The sequence below is a fragment of the Mytilus californianus genome, unplaced genomic scaffold (assembly GCF_021869535.1).
Source record: "Mytilus californianus isolate M0D057914Y unplaced genomic scaffold, xbMytCali1.0.p SCAF_5, whole genome shotgun sequence".
Classification (NCBI taxonomy): Eukaryota; Metazoa; Mollusca; class Bivalvia; order Mytilida; family Mytilidae; genus Mytilus; species Mytilus californianus.
This window is the reverse complement of record NW_026262701.1, coordinates 75,264,786-75,287,248: the sequence shown is the minus strand read 5'-3', so window position 1 is coordinate 75,287,248 and position 22,463 is coordinate 75,264,786. Positions and strand designations below refer to the sequence as shown.

The 22,463-nt window shown below is 32.4% G+C and overlaps 1 protein-coding gene across 1 annotated transcript in view; it reads right to left on the bottom strand.

Annotated features, from left to right (window-relative positions):
- Positions 1 to 1,380: 1,380 nt before the first annotated feature.
- LOC127702762 (ankyrin repeat domain-containing protein 39-like) overlaps positions 1,381 to 22,463 on the bottom strand; it is a 174,154-nt gene continuing 153,071 nt past the window's right edge. Inside the window, exons 4-5 of the mRNA XM_052207066.1 lie at positions 1,825 to 1,929; positions 1,381 to 1,440 (exon numbers count right to left, since the gene is read on the bottom strand). Coding sequence (XP_052063026.1) covers positions 1,381 to 1,440; positions 1,825 to 1,929 — 165 coding nt within the window. The remainder of the gene's footprint in view (positions 1,441 to 1,824; positions 1,930 to 22,463) is intronic.

The following is a 22,463-nucleotide window of genomic DNA, read 5'->3' as shown; positions in this document are numbered from 1 at the left end:
TTTGTACAGTTCTCATTATTTTGCACCACTGTCCCATGTTAAGGCAGGGTTGGGAGCCCGCTTGCATGTTTTACCTCAACACATCATGTATGCACCTGTCCCAAGTCTGAAGCCGCTAATTCAGTGGTTGTCGTTTCATGCTGTATATCTTGTTCGATTTTCGTTTATTGTTTTGTAACACCCTATAGCTAGAGTGACTGGGGAATAGAAATATGGTCACTCTAGATCTTGGTCTTCTTCTACGGTCAGTAAATCCCTTGCCATAGTATGGCGTGCGTTTGGTTGTGCCGGATGTACAAAAACGCAGCCGCGTCTGGTCAGAATGGGGACGTTAAATCTGATGCCTCGTGTAAGAACCTCTGCAACAACTCTTTTAGGTGGCCTGTTGTAAGGCAAAATTTCTGTTCCTATTCAACACACCTGACTTTTCCAGTGGCAGTACAAATTTCGCCGACCTACATCCCGAACGGCCCCCATTACATGACCCACCTATTGTATTTGTTGGTAATTTGTTATCGTCCTGAACAAACATGAAATATTGCAACAGGACGTTAAGCAACCAACAATCATCTATCATATTGTTTTGTACAGACATCAGGCCGTGATTTTTTTCTTTTTAATGTTTTTAAATGTATCATGTCAGGGTTTTTGAACGCTTGCTATGCAGAATTAGTTACTCTCATTTTGGAAGGCTATACGTGCTTACTTCCAATTTATATGGTATCTGATGGCGAGTTGTCTCAATGATAGTCATACATGTCATACTTCATCTTCCTATTTTTATATGAATCTTTTTGATATAATTGATCGACATTGATTTAAAACTCTTCCAATATATTTTTGATAAAAATCTTTGATATAAATGTCATACAAATATGGCTAGCGTTGTATGTTGGGGGGCGTTTGCAAGACCGGACACACGCACGGACAGATGGTATTTCCTTGTTTCCCACATGGTAGAAATAACATATCATTAATGAATATCAATCAGTTGCTCATGATGTTTAATATGAATTTCCTATTTTTTCATTTATTTTCTGCTATGTTATTGAACATTCATCTAAGTCTTATGAATTGTATACACAGTATTTATGTATGACATTAACACGTTTGCATTTTTTTGTTTTTCAACAATGTTTATGCTTTTTTATAATGCAGCCTAAGGGAACATTGGTTGTTTTACCATGTTTAATGACTGTGTTAAAGTATTGTTTTGTTAAAGTTATTGTTGGTGGATTGGACAAGGTTTTACTGTTCACAGAACCTCCGCCATTCTAATATATCATCCCTAAGTTTTGTTATAGTTATTGTTGGTGGATTGGACAAGGTTTTACTGTTCACAGAACCTCCGCCATTCTAATATATCATCCCTAAGTTTTGTTATATAGTTATTGTTGGTGGATTGGACAAGGTTTTACTGTTCACAGAACCTCCGCCATTCTAATATATCATCCCAAAGTTTTGTTATAGTTATTGTTGGTGGATTGGACATGGTTTTACGGTTCACAGAACCTCCGCCATTCTAATATATCATCCTAAGTTTTGTTAAAGTTATTGTTGGTGGATTGGACAAGGTTTTACTGTTAACAGAACCTCCGCCATTCTAGTATGACTTCCCTTTTTGATGGGAACAACATTTTTTCTTTAGCATGAAGTCGTGCAAAAATTTGCTATCGCTTTTTATTTTAATTGACAATTGAGAAGTCGTGAATTCTGCACAACATGTAAAAAACATTCTAATAAATCCATGAGATCAATGTAATGTAAAAGACTATTTAAGTTAATCACTATTTATAGCACAAAGTACATAATGACAAATGTTACCTCAGATGTCTTATCCATGGGATCCATTCCTTTTTCTTCTATCAACCATTTTGTTATATTTAACTGTCCCCAGCGAGCTGCTACATGTAATGATGTTTCTCCTTTCTATAATGATAATTAAAGAGGTACTAAAACGCTAAAATCATGTTTGTCTTATTCTAAAGTCGTAATTAACATTTAAGAATGCAAAAAACACGATAAAATTTCATCTTGTAATTATCGAGATTTTGTAAATTACTGTCAGTTTGTCATTTGAACACCTAAACGATTTAGTAAAACACGCCACTACAACGCACTACTTATACCCAACAGAAGTGACGCACAGTGTGTCACCCTAATCAAATACGTGTGTTATATCGTATGCAAACAGATCACGGCTCGCTACGTAAAATAACAGTTTTGAAATATAACGATTACAATTATTACATTGAGAATATTGATAACCATTTATCGAGGCTTGATACTCGCATAAATATAAATTTTAATCAAATGTTTATAATTAGAAAAGTATTGAAAAACCAAAAGCACAAATCAACCTTTATTTCTATAAAATATTAACATGTGCATCCTAAAGTGGCGGTAGAAGCAGAAGAAGAACCACTTATTGCGGACCCTTTTTTGTATTATTATGAGTTACAATTTATGACAAAAAATCAGCAAACACCCATCGAAATAACATCTGATACACAAATTTAATAACACTTTTAGATATTTGGATGATATTTTGGCTCTCAATAATGACGACTTTAGTATGTATACTAAAGAAATTTATCCTGTTGAACTTACTTTAAATAAAGCTAATACTAACAATGACCACTGCCTTTTCCTCGATCTTGATATCTATATCATTAACGGAAAGCTTAATACTAAAATATATGATAAAAGAGATGATTTTTCATTTCCTATCGTTAATTATCCATTTTTAGATGGTGACGTTCCCTTGTCACCATCTTACGGTGTTTATATATCTCAACTTGTACGATTCGCTCGTGTATGTAACAATGTTTTAGATTTTAACGAGAGAAATTTATGTATTACTGAAAAATTATTACACCAGGGTTTTCGATATCACAAACTAGTCAAAACATTTACTAAATTTTATCATCGGTATAAGGACATCGTTCGTAAATATAGCTCAACATGCAGACTTCTTATACGTTCAGGTATTTCACATCCAATTTTTTATGGAAATATTCTTTATAAAGCACAAAAATGTCAGTATTCACCTCTGAAGCTAACAACACCTTTAAATAGACTTATTAAGAAAGGATATAGTTACGATACTGTTGTCAGGTCATTAAAGATTGCATATTTTGGCGTTAATATTGATTCACTTATAGGGTCTTTGCATCGGCACTAAACACATTTATTTAAAAACCAGTTGTTGGCATGACACGGGTTATGTTCTTTTCATATATGTTATGATGGTATGATACTAAACCCCTAACGGGAAGGATTGTGCCTGATATTCATATGATGAAGACATAATCTTTCAATCAGTTCAATTGAAGTCTTGAGCTGGCATGTCAGTTTTAACTGCTAGTAGTCTGTTGTTATTTATGTATTATTGTCATTTTGTTTATTTTCTTTGTTTACATCTTCTGACATCAGACTCGGACTTCTCTTGAACTGAATTTTAATGTGCGTATTGTTATGCGTTTACTTTTCTACATTGGCTAGAGGTATAGGGGGAGGGTTGAGATCTCATAAACATGTTTAACCCCGCCGCATTTTTGCGCCTGTCCCAAGTCAGGAGCCTCTAGCCTTTGTTAGTCTTGTATTATTTTTAATTTTAGTTTCTTGTGTACAATTTGGAGTTTAGTATGGCGTTCATTATCACTGAACTAGTATATATATTTGTTTAGGGGCCAGCTGTAGGACGCCTCCGGGTGCGGGAATATCTCGCTGCATTAAAGACCTGTTGGTGACCTTCTGCTGTTGTCTGTTCTATGGTCGGGTTGTTGCCTCTTTGACACATTCCCCATTTCCATTCTCAATTTTATATGTTATTTTCCATGGCGTAAAAACGGCATTCAAAATAGGACACTCCCAACACGTGCTTCCAAAAGACGACGGAGTTCGATTTGTTAAATTAAAATATGTGGGTTTTTCTGAGCTACAAAAGATAAAAATTCTCTTTCTTACGACTTTAGTTAGCTACAGCAGCATTTCAAAATTATATAAGTTTATTCTCCAGATAATGTGAAGAATTGAGAACTGTCAGTCACAGTAATCTGCTTGACGGTTTTAGCAAAAACCTGAATATGTATTGATCAAGCTATTTCATTAAAAATGAAATACTGGATAGACTTGTAATTAACCTATACGGAGATTTAAAAATCAAACAAAATTTTAAAATGGAAATCAGTATAAATATATATGATTGTCATAGTCCTTGGACCTTATGTAAAAGTATTGCTATTTGTGTCATATATACTAACGTTATATCAGACCCCAGCATCATGAGCATAGTCCTGCCTACGGACGAATGTAGGATAGAAAGTCACAGTACAAAAATTCACAATTCAGTTTTTAGTTTATTTTTTTTGTGAATAAGAAAACTTTTGTCAAAATAATTTTTGTATTTTTTTCTAGAACTTTTATATATATGGCAACTTTGTAAACAAAATTTATTCTGAAAAAATTAATAATAAAAAATAATTGTAAAGATAACAATTGGCTTGGTACTTAAATGGTTTCATTATGACATAGTGCCAATAAATATATCCTTTTCATGCATACAATTTGACATCTATTCATTACTCTAGGTTTAAATGAACTATTTCATAAATTGTAAAATGAATATATGCAAGTAACCAAAAAAAATGGTAGAAATTTTTCCTGTGTTTTCAAACAAAACTAAACAAATAGTATGTGTGACTTTTGTACTATCAAATGTGTTACTATCTGTCCTGTAACTTTCAGTACGTTTGTCATCACAGGCATATTTTATATGTAAATATATATTAAATTTTTGGTATTAAAAAAAACCTATATCGTAGAAATATAAGAGCAATAGAATTATTAAATAAGTTAAAATATATTTGAGCAGTTAAAACTACAACAAAAACCATTGATATAAAATCTTTAGAAAAAGGGGTGCGCATTCCCAAATAACTTGTTTCCTAAATCCTGAATGTTATGATCACACCAATTTTTTTTTTTTAAATAAAAAAAAAATTATACCATACTGCTTTTAAAATATTGAACTTTTCTTTCATGTGAAATTTAAGCAATGACAAATAAAAAACCAAACAAGAAAAATATTAATCCTCTCGATCACCTTTTGATCCTGATAATTAAAACAGTCCGTACTTTGACACTACTGATAAGTAAACATCCTGTATACAGTACGGTTGTAAAGATCAAACAGTAGCTATTATCCCTCCACTCAGGTAATTAACAACTTGGCCATGCAGAAATGCCACCTGTTGTTCATAAAGTGATAAACTGTATAGTTTGATTATTAACATTATTAAAAAGGTATTACACATACCCGGTTTTTAACTGGCAATTAATTATTTTTATTACATGGAACAGAAGCCTCTACCGTCATATCTTGTCAAGATGTTATGCAATTTTACGTACATGTAAATATAAACTATATTTTTTCTCAGTCGACTCAATATTTTTTTCTTCTAATTAATAGCTAGATTAATAATATATTGACCGTCAATTTGTCTCAGTTCTGCGATCAGGAACAATGTTTTCAGTTGAAAGCTCAATGTTGAATTATCCCAACCCCCGATCCCCCCTTTTTCTGTATAAATACACTTCCCTTCTGAAACATATTTTGTTCCTTTTGACAAATTGGTCATAATGAAGAATGAGCCTTGAATAGGTAGCGAATTCATTGGCAGTTTTTTTTTTTATCAATTATTTCGAACTTTTAGATAAAAATAACTTGTTAAGTGCGTTTTAGTACCTCTTTAAAATAGTATGTTAGTGTTTGATGGTAGATTAATGAATCAGTGTTTGTGTGCAGTGTATGATAAGTGTCTGTCCTTTTCGTAGTATTCATAACTTCTGCAAAACATCTAACAAATTTTAATAAAAACATGTATAGACGATTGTATATATATATATTCTACATAAACAACATATAAACAACATTCTTTAACATCCTAAATGTTTGAATGAAATATAATACATATTCATCATTTGTATATCAAATGATTCAGTGTCATACGAGAACTAACATGATAACTCATTCTATATAGTTCTAAAAATCATTCATTTAGTTGTCAGTTAGATGTGTCTGATAACAAACGAAACCATTCGTCATATAATACTTACAAATATTTCTTGTCCATTTTGCCTATCTTTTAAGAACATATGTTGCTGATTAAGTATGTTGATTAATGTTTACAAAAGAAATTGATTTTCAAAAATACATATGTAAACCTTTTTCTTCTTCAAAACAATGAAACAATTTACAGTTAAATGAGACCAAATTTATATAATTCTGACAAGTACAATGTATTTTCTATTTTATATTTTCTGACTATAAATGTAATCGCAACTAATCCTCATGAAAATATCATAACCAATGTATCAATCTTTACAGAAGTTGGTATAAAACAAATGACTGCATTTGGCTCATTATTTGCTAACTGATTATATGTCAATATGAGGTGGTTAGCGTTATATCACTGAGGATGTCAATATGAGGTGGTTAACTTTACATCACTGAGGATGTCAAGATGAGGTGGTTAACGTTAAATCACTGAGGATGTCAATATGAGGTTGTTAACGTTACATCACTGAGGATGCCAATATGAGGTGGTTAGCGTTACACCACTGAGGATGTCAATATGAGGTGGTTAACGTTACATTACTGAGGATGTCAATATGAGGTGGTTAGCGTTACATCACTGAGGATGTCAATATGAGGTGGTTAGCGTTACATTACTGAGGATGTCAATAAATATATATATATACAGACGGTACCTGGCTGATTACTATTACTTGCATTATCATTATAGATAGGAGAAACAGCATTACATTTTTATATATTCACAATCTAAGCAGGCTAGAATAAAGCAGGAGTTGGATTGTAAACATTCATCATTATCACTGATTTAGGTCAATATAACATTTTTGAAGTAGCAAAAACTTTAAAAAAAATAGTTTGAAAAAAAAAATAGAAAAATATAGTAATGTTGAAATTGGCAACTTGTATACTTGAATCTTCAGGACGAGAAAATGTTTATATGATATGAATACAAGCCCTGCTTTATATTAACGTGCAGTTTTACGATGTAATCCTATTTGGACACACATTATTCTAATTTGGATTTAACCAGTCTCTGCTCTTACTAATAATTGGTGGAGAAGCAGCAAATACAAATTGTCAAACCTTTGGTTCGAATGGCCAGGGATTGAAACCAAGACCTCCATCCCACACTCGAGGCGAGCACGCTAATACACGATAAAGAATAAACAACACATAATAAAGGCAAACATGGTTTAGTTCACAAATCCGAGTAAGGAACTCCCCACACAACAACCCATCCCCTTTCCCTCGCCGAACACGAATCCCAATCCTTTTATAACTTGACCTATTTGTTTCTACTTTACCTATTTCCTTGTTGCTTTATGTACACGTACACTTATATGAAATTATGATTCTAAACGGAATTTGTAATATCAACTTTTCTATCATGAGTAATTTGGTTTTTTTTCACTATCCTTTTCAGGTTTCGGCAAATGATGCTTTTTCAACAATTCTATAACCCAAGGATGTATTGAACTGCAATACATCATTGTCTACTTACTCACGGGATTGACAGTACATTCCAAATAATACGGAAATTAAAAAATATCCATTTTAGAATAGGCTTTTTATAAAATGATAGCTGTTTATGTAAAAGATAAGGTTAAGCATGTTTAGGGTATGGGTCAGTTTAGCAACAAACAAATATTAAAACAAAAAACAAATCTAGAGGACAACAATAGACAGAGGCCTTTACAACATGTCAAAGTCTAACTCTATCCGAGACTATACAACTTGTGAATATATTTATAATGTATTATCAAAGATCTGCCATCGTCAACACATGTTACTTATGGCAAGCACATCACATTCAAGTTCCAGAATTGGGACAAGCACATGAACATATCTTTTTATATAGCACACCCCTTTTTACATCTAATCAATAGATTGATTAAGAGAATGATTGATTGTTGGATGCATAAAGTCCAGTGGCAAACATTTCATGCATGATCAGGACGAGAACAAATTAACAATACATACAATAGATAGGTCCTGTAATAAGATATAAAATAACATGTTGTGGAATAATTGCCAATGTGACAACTCTCCTCCAGAGACCAAATGACATAAAAGTTTACAACTATAGACCATCCTGGATGAAGGTCGGGAAAATTTGGACTGCCATTGGAAAAAAGTGAAATAACAAAATAGCAGATTACAAAACACACAAGTACGAACAAATGAATTATAAATAATACCTTATTCAAGAATTTAAATTCTCCTCCAACTTTTTCTAGTAAGAATATTTAACGATGGTATAAAAAATACTGCTTTTCACGTTTTGATTATACATGAAGTGAAACATTTGACACCTTTAAAAACAAGCTTTAAAATGGATTAAAGACTCAATATGCCGGTTTGGGTAGAATTTTTCTTAAACTGCAATAGAGAATGGATAATGATATATAGTACTGTAATTATTTTTACTGTAATCCAAAGTCCCCTTTTTCAATAACACACCGGAAGATTTCTTTTTTTAAACTCAACGTTGCACTTTTTTTTCTATTTTTTTAAGTTACAGATATCCATTAACAAGAATGCATAACCGTGTTCATTTATTTCTTGTAAATGTATTAAAGCAACTCAAATGCACCATGTGATCTTAAACAATGAGCAAACGCCATACCATCCTGTAAGCTTTAAAAGGCCCCGACAATACAAAATATTAAAGAAGAAAACCAAGAGACGGATTTATGCTAAACAATAAACGAAAACATAAATATGTGGCAGACAGCAAATAACAAGCTCCTGACTTGAAAAATCCTCTGGCACTGTAGAGCAGATTTGTACGCGCTACCAGCCTCAATACCCCCCCTTTTTTTAAGAAACAAACCCAACAAAAACATATCGAAAAAACGCAGTTGTATAACAGCACTTGTTCGTGTTGCTCAACAATCTTTAGTTTTCTATGTTGTGTTATGTAAACTATTGTTTGTCTGTTTTTCGTTTTATTTTGCCATGACATTGTCAGTTTGTTTTCGACTTATGAGTTTGAATTTCTCTCTTCTTTTTCAAAAGAACAAAGTTGTTTTTGTCTCATGTAATCATATAAAAGGTTTGTAAGAATGATATTTCTTTCTTCTGTGTAAATGGTATAAGAAAGGACTAAAGAGAAGCTCACACTCCAAACAAATATGAAAATTCAGACAAAAGTCATGCAATAAATACAACCTCGAAATTATAGAATCCTAGTGGAGCTGTCATTGATTGATTTACAGATTGACTAATTCATTGATTTACAGATTGACTAATTGATTGATTTACAGATTGACTAATTGATTGATTTACAGATTGACTAATTGATTGATTATAATGAGAGGTTAAATATGTAATACTAATAGTTTTCATAAATATGTTACCACCAACGAAAGTCGAATGAAAATTTATCATTCCCGAATTTTCGTTTGTATTAGACGTGTTTAAATACTACGCTGATGTTAAATAACAATATCGATACAAGATTTAAGTGTGGATTTTCTCAGAATTCAGGTGCATTGAAAGGTATCAAGGCGTAGCATAGTATAATTTTATGGCAAATTACTAAGCAGGCCTTGCAAAAGGTGCAAATAAATATGCCGTTTTCAAAATATCCTCCTGACCCAAAGATAACAAAATACACTTCTACTGATGAAACTTAACGCCACTTTCAACAATATTTAAGTAATATCGGGGTCTAGTTTTATTGGTGGAGGAAACTGTGATACCATGAAAAAAAGCAGCAATCCCTCACCGAAGCGTAAATTTAACACTTTGCCAGAATAGTGCCCGAATGTGGTAATCTTTTAAAACTTAATTTCGATAATAACAGACTTCCCGGTGTCCAAGCACTCCTTTTGTGTTGGGATGGGATTGTCTTTGTGAATAATACTGTTGTAAATATGTTAGTGACACATTTCTGTCAATTCAGATAGGGAGTGTATACGGATTCCACTGTACCCTCGCAGTTCTCGTAGGATGCTCAAAAAACGGAATACGGAATAATGTACCAGTATATACGTACATACATACAGCCAGCCAGCCAGACAGACAGACAGACAGACAGATTATTTATGTTCCTGTCCAAGTCAGGAGCCTGTAGTTCAGTGGTTATCGTTGGTTTGTGTCTGTCATATTTGTTTTTCGTAAATTATTTTGTTATAAATTAGGCCGTTAGTTTTCTAAATTAAATTGTTTCATATTTTTCATGTCGGGGCCTTTTACAGCCGACCATACGGTATGGGTTTTTCTCATTGTTGAAGGCCGTACGGTTGGCTATAATTGCTTACATCCACTTCATTTGAACTTTGGTGGATAGTTGTCTCATTGGCAATTATACAACATCTCCTTATTTTTACATACACACATACATACACACACACAAACACACACACTCACATACATACATACATACATACATACATACATACATACATACATACATACATACATACATACATACATACATACATACATACATACATACATACATACATACATACATACATACATACATACATACACACACACATACATACATACATACATACATACATACATACATACATACATACATACATACATACAATCATACATACATACACACACACATACATACATACACACACATACACACACATACATACATACACACATACACACACATACATACACACATACAATCATACATACATACATACATACATACATACATACATACATACATACATACATACATACATACATACATACATACATACATACATACATACATACATACATACATACATACATACATACATACATACATACAGACATACATACATAGATACATACATACATTCGCATTGGGGAACATACAGTGAGCTATATGGTATATATTTTGTCTGCTGTGTTAAATGAATGTTTACTGTCTTCGTATCATTGCCAATCTCCGTTCTGTTTTTTTCTCTCACAGAAATAGTGTGATGACGTGATTATTCTATGACTGAACATGCTTAGGTCCATGCTATTAGTATAATATGTGACATTTCACGTTCAACCACAAAACGCATTACACGTACGTGCATGTTCATGTATGTAAACTGACATTCTCGGTATCAACTTTGAAATGGTGAACAGAATATTATATTAATTGTTCAAACAGTATAGGATTTAATTGGGATACCATTACAACGCATTTAACTTTACATGTATACGATCTATTTAATGACTGTTTTCCAAAATTTGAGCGAAAAATAAAATAGATTCTAGTAAACATAGCAGCCTTTAGAATTGGGATTTTTTTTCTATAAATGTCAATATAACAAGCCACTGAAATATAAGAAAATATTCCTCGGGGCTTGATTCGCCTTCATTTTGCTATTGATAATTTCTATCTATCTATCATAGCTTTCGAGATAATAATCAAACAATAGTAAGATATCTTCATGTTTAATTTGGTCAATAACCTCTAGATCTATTAGGTGTAATCAAATGATTTCCGTCATTTCTGCTTTCCAGAGTTTCTTACTGTCTACTATAGTTTTCAAGACAATCGGCAGAGCGCATTTGAATTCTATAATGGGTCAATTGACAATTTCTGCCATTTTCAATTATTTGCAGATCTAATTGATCTGGTCATTTTAACCTTTACTAAAACTTAATGTTTCTTTCTGTCTATACAATACAACATTTTACAAGATAATAACCAACAATTACAATTTCAGGGGCAATTATCTGCTTATTCTGAATATTCCATCTGATATAGAACTTGACCCACTAACATCTAGGTTTAATTGTATCCCACTCAGTTTTGCTCTAACTGCTTCAGTTTTAGACATATAAGATAAAAAGAACTTAATTGTACCCCTATGTTCTATTTTTAGCATCTTGTTTGTTGATGAATCAAATACCCGGATAAAAAATTTGAGCAAAATTCCTTAAGGAACAGTCATGTTAAATTTAGTAAAATTTGACCATGTACTTTCAGAGAAAATTTTTTAAAAGTTTTTGATAACGGACGGACAGAGACGACAAACACCGGCTGGTAGAAATATATCATATGGGTGCTTAGGCCAAGTGAGCTAAAGAGACAATATGAAAATTAGGAGATGTTTTTTTTGCCAATAAGACACTATCCACCAAAGACCAAAGGAAGTGGATGAAAACAGTTTTGGGTCACCATACGGCCCACACCAATAAGCAAAACCCAAACTGTATTGTAAGCGTCACGATATGACAAAAAATTAAAAATATCCAAAGACATAACCAACTGCATTATTTAAAATAAAACTATAATTTAAGTACCGTTACTAAGCAAACATATACCCACTATATTTATATTCAAATAATATAAATATTTATTAATCACTGATTATTGACATTGTTGTATGGTTGATTTTGTGTGTTACACATTTATACATTCAAGTTTTGAACTTGAAGATTGGCGCCGTAGAAAATCGATTTAATCCTGCTGTTTATGTTTGTCTATGAGCAGAAAGTGGGTTGCGGATCGGAGATTGGAACATTCACAGACGGAGCAATACGTCATTGGAAATTGCAATACACATTCCGAGGTCACAAAAGTTCATACAACACTCGTCAACAGCAATATGCAAAAATAGTCCGATAGTGGGCGGAGCTTTAAAGCCATATCATATCTGTATAGTATACAAATACAGGCTAGCAATATCTGTTGGGCTGTTAATGTATGATAAGACTTGCAGGATAAAGATAACATATCAGTTAATACACACCGACCTAGCGTACTTAAAATGGTTGTCAAAATAATGCTAAAGAAAAGCGTGCAATTATTTTTCGTACAGTGTCACTAAATAATATTTGTTCAGCAAATATTTCTGGAAAAAATCTCAACAAATAATGTATATAATTAAATCGAAAATATATATACCCTTACTATACAAATTCATTTTAAGTCGTTATTGTGAAACGTTACACGTGAGTTCGTTTTCTTTCATTCTTATTAGACATTTTTGGAAACTATAGTTCACAATAACTTTAAGTTGACGATGATAATTACAGGTAAACTTACCTGTGGGTCTCCTCAAAATACACTATGTCATGAAAGATGTTGCTACATGCCCAACAAGCGAATATAATAAGATAAAAGATTTTTATTCCGATTGAAATCAGCAACTTCTTAGACGTATTTGATTATAGAATAACTAATTGAAGAATTCAAATACAGAACTTGAAATATTCAACTAGTGACAAAGCAACTCATAAATTTACGAAGGCGCGTGAGCTAATCATCAGTGTTGTTCGGTCACAAGTTGAATATTTTTTCGATATTTGAATTCTTTGATTTCTTATTCTTTTTATTGCATTGAAAACGTTTTTTTTTTATTTGAATTAAAGAAAAAAGATTAAGGATCAATATCTTTTTCTACGCATTCACAATTTATTTTGATGCGGCGTCATAAACAACGCTTTGCAATACCTATTGTTACATATGACGTAAGAGGAGTGAAATAAGAAATTTATTTCACATGTGAAATTTTCGGGTTTAATTTAACTGGGAAATCACGGAAATTAATTGCACTATAAGTCATAATCTGTTTTAATCGTTTGATTCTGATGAAAGATGACTCTCAAGCCTTTAATATTTTAGATATTTTCTTAGTCATGAATTTCTCATATATCAACAGTTTTCTTTTAACAAGCTGCATCAATGATATGCTATTCTGGGTCAGCTTTTTTGTCGTTTGAGCACTAGATTCGGGCTTTGCTCGTCAGATAGTTACAGATACCCGCCCTCTTGTTACAATACCGGACGTCTTTGTCGTAATATTTTTTCATCCCCGGATAACAGTTCCAACAAGGGATTATCTCCCTGAACCATTACTTGAACTTAGATATAGAATTGTAGACGATGCTGTAGAACTATGTTCTCAAATGTTTTCAAGTCACAGATACTCCTTTCATCAAACAACTGGAGAAACAGCCAAAACCTTTTTAGACATATTGAAAATAATTGGAAATGATACGTTCGTGCGTATCACTGATAGGCCACACACACTTATCCTAGAAATAATGTTGTTCATGCTTTGGTCAGATCATATCGTTTACTTTCATAAGGCCTTTAATAATGAGCAAAATCCTTGCCATAGAAACTAGCTGTGACATGCTCCGGGAAAAAAAACTATGATTTGTAATAAAATAAACTAACCTGATAAATCACGCTACAATAACATTAAGGTGTCAATTCTACTGCACCAGATGTGCATTTCGACCGGTGATTTCTTATGATAAATGTAATTTTTGACGTAAGGGGAATGAAATTAATAAGCGAATATCCTAGTTTTTACCAACATTTTCATAATCTGGTACAGTGACCATCTCTAAATGAATTAAGAGCATCAGTATGAAAAAACTGCTAATGGCAGTGGATGCTATTGACTTAAACTCAACGGAAATTTACAGGTCACTAGCTGATCCCAAAGAGCTTTAATTTTCAGGATATTGCGATGATATGGTCAACTGGTGAGCTTGACTCTCTTGAAAGGATTGTTTATGATTAAATATTTCCTAATGGATATCCTCTTGCGGGATCCTATAAAAAAAACAACCAATACTGTGAAAACCGGAAAATTTAAAGAGAGGTGTCGAAAACTAATAATTTCATCAAAGAATACAGAGTTACTGTTAAGAAAAAAATTGAAGAACAGAGTTATGGATAGAGTTTGCAAACATTCCACCAGGAAGTTCTATCAAATTATAAATATGTGTGCTGCTTTTGTATGCAGGCGTCGCGACTTATTTTGTTGATTTGATTTGAAATAAATCTTATGAATGCGGTATTCGCTTTTCAATTCATCAACATTGTCCACTTTGAGATTACCCCTATATAAAAATCTGTAAATGTCATCATCAATGTAAACATAAAAGTTTTAAACAGTTTTCGAAAATGTCTATTTGTAGGTTGTTAGCTGTGAGACACAGTCATTGGCGCCCTTAAAATTAATAAAAAAAAATTGAAAAATGATAAGCGAACACGACTTTAATTGAAATTAATTCAAATCCCGTCATGCCCCAGGGAGGAAAAACGTCACAACTTACTGGTAAAATCCAATGAATGAAATTAATAATATGTAATATTCGTCTTTATTAGTGGTCAAAGATCGGTAAAACTTTGCGAAAATGCATTTTATGTTATAATGATCATATGAAGATGATAAGACAAAATTTGCGAATTCTGCATGAACAGTTTAGTATTTTCAAAGTTTGATTAGATATCTAAACTATTAAATTTTAAAACAAATTTTAGATTTTAAATTATTTGTTGAAATTTTGAAAATTAAAAAAAAAAATGGAAAATTTGGAATGTTGATAATTTAAATCTTTGATAGAAAATGTAAAAAAAACTAAAATTAAAAAAAAAGTTAAACAATGAACTGTTAAGTGTTACACGGACCTACCATACTACATCTGCTGCGTGTGTAATATCCTTTTCCTTCAGGTGAATAAACTGTTTTATTCAAAATACAATTCACATAGAAAAACGTACTAAAAATAATACCAATAGAAAATAATTCTTTGTATTAATATGTAACAGTTTTCTTGCTTTTTAATGGTTATTTTTGTCTTGTATTTGTTGTGACTTTATTGTTGAAATTAAGTCCAAACAATTTATTCTATTCAAATAAAAACAACAGCGGGAAGAATTGTCAGATTCTCTAACCTATAGCCACTGAACTACCTTGTGGCGATCGTATCATCACATTATGTTATATATATTCATTTATTAATTACTACATTCAGCGTTATATTTTTTTAGAAATGAAGTTCAAGAGAGCGTATAAATGAAAGGAGATGTTGGGTATATATGTCTGTCGCAACATCTGCAACAGGGTACAGGACAGCAACATAACGACATTCAACAATCAAAAGACATCATTTTAATATTTAGTATCGATATGTTATCAAGCGCAACACAACGAGCGTTCAAAACGGGTAAATAACGAAATGTCAGGATATATTTAAAAGGGAGACTTATCTAATTGAAATTTCGTGATGAATTCTGATACTAATAAGCATCACGCAAAGTTGGGAATTATTGCAAACAAATACGCTATTGAGTAGGGTCGATAAAAAAAGATTAATAAAGATAAAAGAATTTGTAAATTTTTCAAATTCAATTGAAGATGAAACTAATTTCCTTTGGGATGTCATGCATTCCACCAACAACGACAAGTTATGTTAGATTCTGCTTTAATTATATGACTGTTATAATTTCAAAAATCTAGATACAGAAAAACATAATTTATTCCGCTTCTTTCATCGTATGAATATGAAGAAATTTGCATCACTGTGCCTTTGATTTGTTATAAACATTTTACAATAAGACAACTTCTGAAGGCAAATCAAGGTCGTTAACTTTCCATACTTCCTATAGTCGTTGCCCTTTTGTCGATGGTGGATAGCTGTCTCATTGGAAATCATCTTTTTTACCGGGAAAGTGAAATTGTAAGTTTGCAATATATGCGGAAACGTAATACGCCCATAATTTCAAGTATTAGTTCCAGTTATGAAAGAGGACACATATTTTAAAAACAATTATTTTGCACTCTACCAAACGTATGATTGACACAAACAACATCCAATGATTTAATATATTGGTCCGGCGTGAATATACCATTGCCAATAACAACGTGCACGTTTTAGTCCTAATGGATATTTAGTCGTCACGAAAACTTTCTCCTCTAGACTTTCCGTATGTTATGTTTCCTAAAAATGAATACTATATCAAGAGTCAAGTGTACTTATATTCGTCATTTGAATTCTGTTGGATAGTTGTCTCATTGACAATCACACCACCTCTCCTGATTTCTATAATTATTGTTATTTATCATTCGTGTATGCACCTTTAATTAGCCCATTGTTTAAAATTAAAAGAAGGTGTTACAGTTATAAAAAATTAGTATAACATAGCCATGTCTACTTCTCTGTCTCAAATTGGGAAACTCATATGCTGTTTATGGGATATAGGACAGTGTTGCCAGATCGTTGAAAGTCAATGTTAAGGCATTCATCACTTTTCTAGACGCGCGCAATTTATAGAGCATAACACATTGTAAGGCTATTTTTATTGAGAAAAGCGCGTCGGAAGCACCAATTCAATAAAATATTTTGTTTTTCTTTTAAAGCCTGCATGCTGCTCTCTAGATGTGTTATTGTTTTGTATGTGTTGTTGGGTTTTCTTCTAATTAACATATATCAAACATCTCCTTATATTCGCAGAAAGAGGTAACTAATGATTACAAATATGTGTTGGTTGTTAAAAAATGATTTTAAAAAAGAATAAACATTAATCGTATTTCAATATCACAAGAAAGCATTCGAGAAGAAGGCAAAACATGCACAGTATGGCGCGGATTGTGTGTCACAATTTAATTTATATGATATTACATAAATATATATACGCGTATGCGTTATTAATTCTGCATCTGCACAATTGTATTTATGTAATCGAGTAATTAATTCAGCATATGCGTAATTGTATTTATGCAATCGGGTTATTAATTATGCATATTCGTAATTCTATTTATGCAATCGAGTAATTCTATTTATGCAATCGAGTCATTCTATTTATGTAATTGCGTTATTAATCATGCATATGCGTAATTGTATTATGCAATTTAAATAATTCTGCATATGCGAAATTAATAAAGATTAACCAATCACGTTACTTCTTTCATTCATAGAAATGTAACAAGTACACATAATCGGTTATACGATTTCGTTTGGAAATGAAAAAAATTTCGATAATGCAGAATTACTTTTTATTTTATTCAAAGCTTGTTCTAGCGTTTTATATATCAATTTTCAGTTTTATTTCACAAATGTTGCCCCTTTCAAAAGATTCGTACATAATCATCATGAATGAAAAATAAACACATAACAATTGCACCTGTAAATATTTAGAAAACAGCAGAAAAACAATTGTGACAATGAAACACTATATGGTCAGTTCGTCTAAACACGTTCGCCGGCTTAATACAGTATTTATATTTTAGTATGTTGGGGTTCCTTCGTCTATGCATAAAACTATTAATAGCAGCTCTTGGTCATATTCAATTTGTGCCACAAGCATATAAAATCAAACTAGGACATCTTCTGTGCCAAAACTAATGTATTTATGTGCTCTTATTAATCGTTTCACTATTAAATGTCAATTTCGCTTTTTTAAATGGTCTTCATTAATCATAAGTAGACTTTAAACATTCCTTGCAGTTCAAGCTTAATTTTTTGTGTTAATCTTGGCTAATTTATGGTTATACTGACACGACGGATATTGCATTTTTTGTACCGTAGATTGGTTTAAATGATTCCTTAAGCCGAGAACAGACTCTAAGGTAACATGATACGATTGTTATCCCTCCAACGGCAGGGGGGATATAGCAAAGACTCCGTTCTTCTGTCTTTATACCGTAACTTGAGCTAAAATAGTGTTTGATTTTAAAAATATTTTTGCAAATAGTACCATTCTGCGAACTTTGGTTTAAATTTTTGAATTTCACTGTTTAAAGCACACGTACTTGTTGATAGATCAATCAGTGTGACGGGTAGAAAACCTTTCACGATAAAAACAATGGAAGAAGAATTTTCAAAACCCTTTATTTAAAATTTTATATATAAGTTCGTACATATTAAGTAGGTTTCTGACCAATTTCTCAATGTCATCATGAAAATGTAATCGTTTGGTAAAAGGTTGGGATTTTTCCAAAAGGGCGATTCTTCATACCAATGACACTACATGTCAACAACGCGCGTCATTGCTGTTAAACCAAAATTAACCAAACATTAAATATAACTAAGTCCCAAATCACAAAAAAAAGGTGTTTTAGAACTTTCAACCAAAAATTACCAAAATTATAACAAAAAATTGTCCATGTACACATTTTTAAAGATTAAGGTATGGTATTTAAGTAAATTTCATGCCAACACAGACGCACTGACCAATGGGCTTGTTATACCTCGGCAACTAATAGTCAACCCTCAGTGGTATCGACCCAGTTGTAATAAAACATGCATTAAAATACACAATTTATCAAATGCAACATAAAAGACGTAAACTATTCTAAAATGCTAACGAGTCTTTTTAGATTATATAGAAACTCAATTTATGCATAAAGGGTATATTTCAGGGGAGACAATGTTTAAATTTCATGCAAACTATCGCCAACATACCTTTGTATTAAACCATAAGTTCAAAAGAACTTAACACATGCTTTTGTCTTTTTATGTGTTTTCATATTATGTTAGTGAAATATACTGACCGACTTTAGAAACGCAACACCAATTTTTCAAATTTTCTTCGAAAATAGTAAACAAATATTATTTTTTTTGTTATGTACGCCCGTCATACATCTATCTGGTTAGTAAAAATCAATCATTGCCTTACCTGAGCAAGCCAGGTAATTACGGGGCGAGGGGAGCATGAAATGTGTGACGCGGGACGGCGGGTAGCTGAATAAATTTTAAACCGGTTTTTCTTGTCTAAAAAGATGCGTTACATTCTTTGCCTTCCTTTAACCAATTTAAGTTCTTTTGATTTCGCAATGCCGCGATTCAGTGATTGAACAATACCTACTGTTAGAGGTCAGTCAATTTAAAATGTATCCAATCGTATCAGGTGCATTGACGTATACGCATCTGGGGACATTGTTAAATAATTTGTCGTACTATCCTTGAGTGAAATATCGTTGAATATGTATAGGAGCTGCGCTTACGAGGTACGTGACACTATGTGTGTAACATATGTTAATGTCCAACTCGCGGGATGCCTCGGTGGCCAAGTGGTCCAAGTAGTCGAACTAATGTATCACTAGTCAGTAACTTGTGACATTGAGGTTGTGAGTTCGAATCCCGCACGGGGCAAGTACACTCGACTCCAATCTTAATTGACTAGTATTGTCAGTTTTCCTACCGAAGGTCGGTGGTTCTCTCCGGGCACTCCAGCTTCCTCCACCAATAAAAACTGACCGCAACGAAATAGCACAATAGTGTTGAAAGTGGCATTAAACAATAATCAATCAATCAATCAATTACTTATCTCACGTCTGGAATATAATCGAATTGAGTGAACCTTTTTTGAGCCACACATAATGTAGAAGAAGTTTAAATCATTAAACTTAAGATTTCTAAATGGCACGTTTCTAAATATAGGGTAATGTAAGATTAGAAATGAAGCAAACTCAGCTCCTTACCGTAAACGTTAAAAAACAAAACAGGCATCAGACAACGAAAAGGGGGAGACAAATCTAACAGGCCATCACAAAAGGTAGGCGCGGTAATATGGAAAGCCAACGGGGTCAAAATTCTTAATACGTTAATTGTCAATTTGTAACTTATAACTGTGTAGTTTCAAAATTGTTAATTCGTAAATTGTCAATTTGTAACTTTCAAATGTGTAATTTCAAAATTCTTAATTCGTAAATTGTCAATTTGTAACTTGCAACTGTGTAATTCATTAAATCTAACATTCGTATACTATTTCTAATTTTGCCATTCTTCATTTGTAACCACGTCACTTAAATATTTGTCAAAGGTACGCTGAAATTCGTATATTGCTGTTTTGTAAACTAATTTGAAACATGTCGATTCGTTAAATGTCGATTCGTTAAATGTCATCGTTGTATTATGCTAACGATCATTATGACGACAGATGGCGCTCGGTGTTTTTGTTTCTGAGACGACAACAAATATATATTATTTATACAACATAATAACACAACTAATTCAGACACCAGTTGGGCATGTGAATACATTTATGTTTTCAAGAGAAAAATAGTTCCAAATAAGTGTTAAGATGATATGATCCTCTGGTTTTGAGATTTGAGCAAATCCTTAAACTCCAATGATGTTATCCATTTGTATGCATTAAAATATGTTACCTGAATTGACCGCCTATGGACTTTTCTTAATTTAGTAAAACACATCTGAAGAAGGAATTAGATTAATTTTAAAGAAGTTTCAATAACATTTGCCATGTTTTCTATGAAGGAACATTGTCTGTGTTAAACCTATGAAAACTCTAAAGTTCGGCCCAATTTTTTAGCTAATTTATTATTCATGTACTTTTTATTGTGGTTCGTTTTTTTTTTTTTATATATTTGTCGCATATCATACCTTTTTACATGGCTGTTTACAAGACGTATTATGGTATACTGTTGTCCCTCCGTCCGTCTGTCCATCCGTCGTCAACATGTCGAACAATAACTCAAAAACGCTTTAATCAATTTTCATGAAGTTTGGTGAAATTTGTATATCTATTTACGTAAGCTCCCTTTCGATTTTTATAAATTTTAGATTTTGCTTTTCCCAGTTAGGGAATTTTATTCGTAAAAAGGGAGGATTTTTCAGTTTTCCCAAAATTGCTTTGACCTATGCTCCCTTTCTATTTTTATAAATTTTAGATTTTACGTTTCCAAGTTATGGGGTTTTGTTCATAAAAAGGGAGGATTTTCCAGTTTTCGGACAATAACATATCATTTCTGCATGAGATTTGCTGGCAGTACCAACAGTAGCGTGATTTACAGATATTTATTTTTTACAGATTTGCAAGTTAGATATTGCCAAGCTTGGTATTTCTTTTTCAAAGCAAAAAGACAGCATTGACTCGAAAAAGCTTAACCCACCTTTTGCAACCAAAGTTCAGCGAAGAGGGCAGTAATGCAAACAGTTTTGAAAAGAATGTATATGCTGCATTTCGTAGATACTTTAGAAATGTTGCAAATAAGTATATACAGTGTAAAACATTTTGTTGATATGTTGAAACCACTGTAGACAACCTCAGCTCTGAACGAGTTTCTGCCCAACTTTGGAGATAACATTTAAAAATTTGTATCTTCAGTTTCTGATCTTTCTGGGAAGAAGGGGAAAAGATGTTCATACATATGTACAGACTGACACTGCATAACATAATTCCACAGATTTTGCTAAGCAGAGCTAGGTGACAACAATCACTGCTAGAAAATTGAGAATTAGAAAAAGGTGAAGTTAAAAGGTTCAAAAGATGTTTTTTCTTCAATACTGCAAAATACTGTATGAACATGCAAATGAATCTTCGTGCAGGTGCAACATAAAATAATGTCCCCGCATGAAATATTGTCTGTCGGACATAATTTCATATAAAATATTGTCTGCTGACACACTGTCCAGGACAAGATTTCACTATGAAATACTGTCCATTACAATATTTCACTGTGAAATACTGTCCTTGAAAAAAAATTCTTACTAATTTAAGTTAGTGGGGTGGGACATATTGTTTTACCCCTGTCCGTCCGTCCGTCCGTGCCATTATGGGTAAAAAGTTATTCCAGATAACTCCTACTACAGTTTGAATGCTAGGAAGTTTTCACTTTGCTGGCTGTTTGTTACATAT